The sequence below is a fragment of the Cryptomeria japonica genome, chromosome 8 (genome assembly GCF_030272615.1).
Source record: "Cryptomeria japonica chromosome 8, Sugi_1.0, whole genome shotgun sequence".
In the NCBI taxonomy this organism is placed as follows: Eukaryota; Viridiplantae; Streptophyta; class Pinopsida; order Cupressales; family Cupressaceae; genus Cryptomeria; species Cryptomeria japonica.
In genome coordinates, this window is record NC_081412.1 from 440,581,346 (window position 1) to 440,589,775 (window position 8,430).

Sequence of the window (8,430 nt, forward strand, 5' to 3'; positions counted from 1 at the left end):
TTTAAATTTCATAATCAACTCAAGATATGTCTAGTTAGTGCCTCTAAATATCTCAATAAGGAAAGTGCCATCGTCAATACACTTATTATATAACATTATAAATATCTTAAAATATAAATATACATCACTATTACCATTAAATCCATCTTGTATTAGGTATACATGAAGAGTTGACATAACATGAGTCAATCCATCATGTAATAATTAGTCATCAACATCATCATGTGAAGGAGGAGACACACATTTTTTATAACTCAAGCAAGTGTTACATTTCTCCTCGCTGAATAAATCATTAATAGACATGAACATATATATATATATATCTAAACGATGTGTATTAGCACCACTCCTAGATTTAGCAGTAGGATACAAAGGCATTTTATCTTTATGTTGTAAAAGAGGTAACCTCATCATGTATCATAATATAAAATGTAGCAAGTTTGTTTGATATGAAGGATAAGATGTCCACACAACTATGATCCAACAAGATGAAGCATACAAGGGAGGATTGACAAGATGTACAAATCAATAAATGGGAAAATCCAGAGGTAAGATGAATAAATGCACATGAAAAGTTCAAATCTAAAATCATCAAGTGTACAAGGGCAACACCCTAGATGAAGTACAAGGGTAAAAAATGAGCAATTATGCTAGAAACTAATGATATAAAAAAATATATAAATATAAAACTAAAATAAAAGGTAAAATTTAATTGTAAAGGATAGATGTGGAAATTAAAACTTCATCACATGAAAGGTAATGGAACAACCCTTTGAAAGTATCTATAATTAATGAATTAACTTTATATAGAACCCTATGGAACTAAGTTTGATAATGTGATAAACTAGTTGACTTGTGTGACATAAAAAATTATAATTGAAGAAATATGCCAAATTGAAATAAGAGGTGATTAGGGTTCCATTGATAAGATATAAAAACCAGTTAATCACACATTGTGATAGAGGCCTAATATCTACTCAACCTAATTAGATTAGGGGTTAGAGAGCTAATATGATCCTAAGAATTTTGTTGTTTGGGATAAAATTGCTATTGTGATAATGTCCTCTAAAACATGTGATTTTCCTAAATTTGTGATATTATTTAATTATTGATTTCTTGTCTAAATTAAAATATGATCTTTGATATCTACAATAATTTTTCTCCTAATGTTGTTTAATGCAAGGAAAATGTGGAAGCCACAAGATTAGTTTAACAATTAAAAGATAAGAGTAAACATGAAGTTGTTGGATGTCATTTGAACACTAATGTAGATAGAGAAGGTCATTACATTTGAATTGTAAAAATATTATATAGACAAATGTGTAAATATTGTCTTAATTTGGTTCTATATGATTTTATTCTTTAAATTACCTTGATTCCTTTAAATATATTTCATAGATATGAAATTACCACACACTAATTAACAGCAATCATGACTGAAATCATAACATTGAAATGCAAAAGATATAAAATTTGAAAAAAGATGAATAGAAACATTGGCAAATTTTTTTTAGCAAATTAATTTAACATATCTTTCTCAATTCGCTACAAATTGAGCTATTTTGATTGATGAAAACCAGTTGTCTACATCAAACAGGCCATTTCATAGAACAAAACTTTGCTCATTAAGTTACATTCTATGGATAGCTTGTAAGCGTAGCTAATGCTCATTTACACTCACAGGAATATTTTAATTTTCAAGTGTAATTTTGGGTTCAAGGTTGTTGTCACAAAGATTCAGCTTAACTTCAAAGCAAACATAAATATTAATCCACCGGAATGGCCCCAAGATTTCACTCACTTCCAAGAAAAGCCTGAGCGATATCTATACTAAAAAGCTGCCTTATAAGAAGGACCCATGATTGTATCAACTGCACAAGAAAACGAGAAAAAAGTATACACAAAATGAAGTTTATTCAGGGCCTGTTCATTGTTCTGGTTTTATTGAAATGGTGCAGAGCTTTGGAAAGTGAAAAGGAGGAAGAGAAATGGAGTATGGTGCAAATAAAAGGCACCCAGTTCGTTTTGGATGGGTCACCATTTTATGTGAATGGATTCAATACATATTGGTTGATGGTGTTTTCAGTGGACCAATCCACTAGGCCCAAGGTCACAACCCTGCTTGAGGAGGCTGCTTCTGCAGGACTTACTGTGGGACGCACTTGGGCTTTCAATGATGGAGGTTGGAGAGCTCTTCAGAAATCCCCAGGCGTTTATGATGAGGAGGTTTTCAAGGCAAGTACAACCCATTTTTTAACCCTCTTATTTCTAGTGGTTTTCAGTCATGGATTCTGCTGATGGGTTTGTTGCAGGCTTTGGACTTTGTTGTAAGTGAAGCCAAGAAGAATAAAATTAGGTTGATTTTGAGCCTGGCGAACAACTGGGAAGCCTACGGAGGGAAAGCACAATATGTGAAGTGGGGGAAGGATGCTGGTTTAAGCCTCAACTCCAGCGATGATTTCTTCTCGAATCCAACGCTCAAGGACTATTTCAAAGCACATATTAAGGTTGATATATAAGCAGTCATGATAGATTAGATTGTGTAGTTTAGATTAAAAATCAAGAGTTTTGTTTAAGGGATTGAGTTTAATAAATTAAAATGGGTTTTCATAGAGGAGATTGAAGTTTAGTTTTTCATAGGAATGATTAAAGTAGAATTTTAAGCTGGGATTCTTGGTCTTTCATGATTGGTTTCTAATATGGAGGTGGTTTCTAAATAAAAGTAGATTCTTAAGTAGTGACTTTTAGTCTTCCATAAGTGATTTTTTGTATGTTTGTTCTGAAAGAGTTTGCATAATGTCATGTTGATGTTTGAATGAACAAGATATTTGTAATCTATATTTAGTTTTAAAAAGTAAGAGAGCTAACACACTCTCTTATTACCATTGCAGCATATCTTTGCAGATTAAAAATATCTGAGTAAGTTGATAGGCAAGAGTTGTTTTGTTTTTCAAGTTATGATAGATTAGATTGCAGTAGATATTGAGTTAAATTTATTGGTCCATATTTTATAAGTAGTGGTTTATATGAATCCATCTCTACCAAGAATTATGATTCAATTTGGATCTTTCTATTTACTAAAAAATTGTTTAATTTTAGTTTGATATTATTTTATTTACTTCATGAAAACATAAATTTTATTATATCTACATTTTAAAAATAGGAGTTTTGTTCAAGGGGGTTGAGTTTAACTGGTTAAAACATTAGTTTTATTATGGAGATCCAAATTCAATTTTCTATAGAAACATCTAAAATGAAATTGTAAATTGTAACTCTTGATCTCCCATAAATAATTTTTAATATATATATATATATTTTTAAAAACTTATATTAATTTAATATTGATACTCGAATGATGATACCATTGTTGAATAGCTCTGGATATTAAAAATACATAACTCTTCCCTGCTGTGGTTTTGAAGACCGTGTTAAACAGGGTAAATACATTGACAAACGTGACATACAAGGAAGATCCCACCATCTTTGCATGGGAACTAATGAACGAACCGCGGTGTCAGTCTGATCCATCTGGAAACAAATTGCAGGTAAGAATCATTAAGTGCATTCTATTAAACATGTCGATATAAGTATGCAAAAGAAAGAAAAAATTCAATGAAATTCATATAATACCCATTTCAGGCCTGGATCGAAGAAATGGCTTTATATGTAAAATCGGTGGATTCAAAACATATGCTAGAGATAGGAATGGAAGGGTTTTATGGGCTCTCAGCTCCAGACAGATTACAATTCAATCCATATAGTACTACTCAAGATGAGGGTACAGACTTCATCAGAAATCACCAGGCCTTTGGCATTGATTTTGCCTCTGTTCATATCTACACAGTGGGCTGGTACATAACATCATCACTTGTAACTGTTTTTTTTCCATTCTAATGAATTCAGGAAAGTTTTTTTTGCAATGAATTTGTTTATAGGAATCCCACATGAATTGAATAACACATATTTTGTATTGGGTATAGGATTGACCAATACATTATTCCAAAACACCTGCCATTTGTGAAGAGCTGGATATATGCTCACATTGAAGATGCAGAAAAGACTCTCAACATGCCTGTACTTTTTGCTGAGTTTGGAGTATCTGAGAGATATGGAGGATACAACATCAGCTACAGAGACACATTTATGCAGACTGTGTATGACGGCATATTAAATTCCATAAAGAGTGGGGGAGCTGGAGCAGGTACATTATTGTGGCAGCTGTTTCCTGAAGACACAGAATATATGAATGATGGATTTGCTATTGTGCTTTCCAAAGCTCCTTCCACAGCTAAGCTTATATCTTTGCAGTCAACGAGATTGGCTACTTTTAACAGCATCTGCAATTGGAATTGCCGATGGGGATGCCATTCTCATCATCAATCTACTCCTCCAACCTGCGATTCTGAATTTGACAGAGATATCAGCTTAGGAGAGCTTTGATATGTCTGCAGCTTCTATACCAGACCATAAATGCTCATGAATAAGGTTGTGTTTATGTCGATTTGACAAAGAAAGTTATGTTCTCTATGGCTAAACTCTTATACCATGGAAGAGTTTATATAATTGGCGAGTTGTGATGTTTAATTCAAATAGTTAAAGGATATATTTTACAATTTGTATGTTGTTCATCGTAAATTTGAGTTGTATGCTAAATGTACAACAAAACTTTTGAACAATTGATACATTGTATTGTACTAGTTTGGTATATGAGAGATTACAATGTATTTGTTTCTAATTGTTTACATGTCAAACATTTTAAATATATTGTAATTTATTATATAAATCATTTATTTTTGGGTTGTTAATCAAGAAATTAATGTTTGTTTGTGTGTTCAACTATTTATGTGAGGTGTCTTATTGCAATATCATTATACTTTATTTGACTCTTTTTAATTTTTTCTTGGATCTTGAAAAATTGAGTGCTACTTGTGTGTCTTTTGTTTATGTGAGGCATATTATCATAGTCTTACTATACTATATACGACTCTTATAATATTCTTTTCTACTTGGCAAAGAATTGAGGCTCCCTCATGTTTCTAATTATTTATATGAGATGCATTATTATATTATTGTGATAGCAAGAATGAGTTGTGATTTTAATTCTAATTGAAATAAAAATTAAATATTTAAGGACATATTTTACAACTTGTATGTTGCTCATTGTAAATTTGAGATGTATGTTAAACACATATCAAAACTTTTGAATAATCGATATATTGTATTATACTAATTTGGCATTCGAGAAATTAAAATTAAATTGTCAAGAAACTAATGCTTGTTTGTGTACTCAATTATTAATGTGAGGTATCTTATTATAGTATTATTATACTTTATATGACTATTTTAGTTCTGACTTGGATATTGAGTGTTACTTATGTGTCATTTGTTTATGTGAGGCATATTATTATAGTTTGTTGGCATATGATGAAGCAGCGACAATGTATGTTGTCATTGATGTCAATAAAGTGCTCAAGTAGGTACACCGGTATGCACCGGTATGAAGATTGGAAGCGGTTTTGGTCAACCGGGATGGAGTGGACCAGTGTCGGGGTTCACTTAGCGTGACTATCGGTTGGTAGTCTCTGTTCAACTCTAGGGCTTCCAGTGTGGCTTGTGCGGTGCAACCGATGGTGTTTTGAGAACGCTAAGGATAAGGATTAGGATGCCATGTTAGCTATGTGCATGTGAAGGATTTCCTTGAGGATTCTGTGTGTGGAGATCGAATGCATTGAATGCCTACCTCGGGAATGTGCAATTTTCTGAGTGATGTATGAAGAGCGCGTGATGGGTTACCGTTTTCCAGATGCAGTGAAGATCAGACGATGCAGAGTGACTTGAGATCTGTTTAGATAATTTCATTCTATGTAATGTGTTTTGACGGTCAGATTTGTACCACTTGAAATTGTAAACCTAAAATACTTAGGGTTTAGGGTTTATGTTACCGACCTAATTTTTGTCTATAAGGTCGATGAGTTTTGATATTGTAAGAGTTGGCAAATGTTGTGTTTGTGTCTGCATGTTGAGATACTTGCCAATCCAGAGTGTGGAACCTGTAGAGTGTGATTGCAGAGGAGAGGAACTGAAAAGGATCTGCCTTAGCAAGTAGTGCTGTTATCAGATCAAAGCTTTACCTGTTGACTTCTAACCATTTCAACAGAAGGAAAATCCCTTGACCGGGTAGCTTTAACAGGCTTGTTGCAAATCCTCTAACCAGGTGACTCAAGTTCATTGAGTTCTTTAAATCCTCTAGCGAGGTAACCTTTAACAGAGTTTCAACCTTTAATAGGGTTTATAACCATCCCTTAACCGGGTGATCCCTAATAGGATCGGTTCCTAACATGACCTTATTGTAAAGTCTTTAACCAGACTAGGCTCCTAACATAGCGGACTTCAAAAGAGTTCAAAACAAGCTTGTGGGTATTCATCCCCACCGTGGTTTTTCCCATTTGGGTTTCCACGTGAAAAATCTCTGTGTTATGGGTTGTGAGTTTTCATGTGAGGATTGTGTGTTTATGATTAAGTTAGATATGCATGCAGTGTTAATCGGTTGTGGTATTGATGATACAACTCATGCATGATTGTATCGGTGAAGTAGTCATCAAGACTTGAGGTCTGTTGAATGAGGTCTTAAGTTCTTTTGTTTAACCGGTTTAGCTGTCCAAAGTATCTGTGCTTAACCGGTATAGCTATGGTTAAGTTTAGTGGTGAAGACAACCGGTCAGCTAGGTTTTAATAAGTTAATATGTTGAGAAAGTTTTTTTTGTGTACTGATTCACCTCCCTCTCTTAGTACTGGTTAAGACCTTAGTTGCTCATCATTATCCATCATTGTCTTTTTATATACTATATACATCTCATTTAACATTCTTATATACTAGCCAAGGAATTAAGGTTCATTCACATTTCTAATTATTTATATGAGATGTATTATTTTTTTTAGTCACCCAAGGTATCCTCGCGACTTAGCCCAACGACACTAGTTTCCCATTATGGAGTGAGCTGAGGCGAGACTAGTCCCTAGAGATGAGCTAAGCAGCCCATCAACCAAGCCCATCGATTGAATCCAAGCCTCAGACTCGAACCTGAGACCAATGGGGAGCAAACCCACGGTCCAAGCCAACTCTGCTACCTGTCCGAGCTTATATGAGATGCATAATTATTTTATCATGATGGAAAGAATTGTATACTCATGCCCCTTTTCCCTTAGGTTTTGGGCCCACTTTAATTAGAGTTTTCACAATGCAATAACATATCTGTACATAACATATTTTGCATGAATTTGGTACAAGACATCATCATATTAGAATCACATTGCCACTCATCCCCATAGATTGGCCTTGGTCCCTAGATCCCACTTACCACCTTGGATTATATATTTGGGTGCAAACTTGACCTAGGTTATTTTTGCAATTACAAATTTGAACCTCAACCTTTTAAAATTCAAAATTCAAAATTATAATTTGCTAACCTCTTCACTATCTATTGCAAGCTAAACTAGTGCATGTTTATGTTAAATTTTGTACTTAAATGTTATGTTTTTGATTAAGGGAAAACAGGTTTTGATGGGTCTCTGAAACCCAATATAGAAGGAAGATCAAAAGATAAGCATTAACGCACAACTAAACAAAAGACAACAGCTAAAGAAAAGATAGCTGGCGTACAAAACGCCAGCAAGTAAAAGATCAGAACAGACTAAAAACCAAAAATGTCCGACAAAAGCCCGGACTTAGGTCAAATTTTGAAGCATCTTCGCCGGTTCTAGCTCCAACTGATCCATAGTTTCCGCAGCCCACTTGATGTCCTCTATTTCTTTTCTTTGGTTCTGCATCCTTTTAGTACTAGCTCTGGTTCTTCTTCTGAGCCCAGTTTCCTTATCCTCAGGGGTGTCGTCTTTGAGCTCAATAATACCCTCTGCAACCTTTTCCCCTTGGTAGCTATCTAGCTTGCGGATGAGGGTTTTCATGCTCACCGAGGCAACCTTTAGGATCTTGTGGCTCTACTCCCCAATTTTTTTAAGTGTCTTCTCAATACCATCCAGTCTGTGATCAGTAGCATCTTCTATGTTTTCTAGGCAAGTAAAACTATTGTGGTTGGCATTTATAATCTCCTCTGCATTGCCAATCGTCTTGGTTAGCTCACTAATACATTCTGGGAGGGAGTTGAATTTTCTGGAACCTAAGGCCTATAAGGTTTCTATTTTCCCAACTTCATGGGCTTTCTTGACTTTTATGCCCTCAATTTCCTTTTGAATCTAGTTGAGCGCTTGTTTGAAGTTCTCCATCCTATTATTTATGCAATGGCCTATGTCCACTTGATGCTCTTCTTGGCTCTTGATATCCATGGTATTAAGATTGACCTCTAGACTAACCTCTCTGTCCTCAGTGTTTTGATCATCTTTCATTGTCGTGTCCTCCTCCTTGATGCTCTTTTG

At 34.4% G+C, this 8,430-nt stretch overlaps 1 protein-coding gene across 1 annotated transcript; it reads left to right on the forward strand.

The window, feature by feature from the left end:
* The first annotated feature begins 1,817 nt into the window (after window positions 1–1,817).
* On the forward strand, window positions 1,818–4,783 carry LOC131052278 (mannan endo-1,4-beta-mannosidase 6). Its single transcript, XM_057986908.2, has 5 exons — window positions 1,818–2,235; window positions 2,313–2,507; window positions 3,423–3,545; window positions 3,640–3,851; window positions 3,981–4,783. The coding sequence occupies exons 1-5, from the start codon at window positions 1,906–1,908 to the stop codon at window positions 4,438–4,440; spliced, it is 1,320 nt and encodes a 439-aa protein (XP_057842891.2). The 5' UTR covers window positions 1,818–1,905; the 3' UTR covers window positions 4,441–4,783.
* Window positions 4,784–8,430: the final 3,647 nt, after the last annotated feature.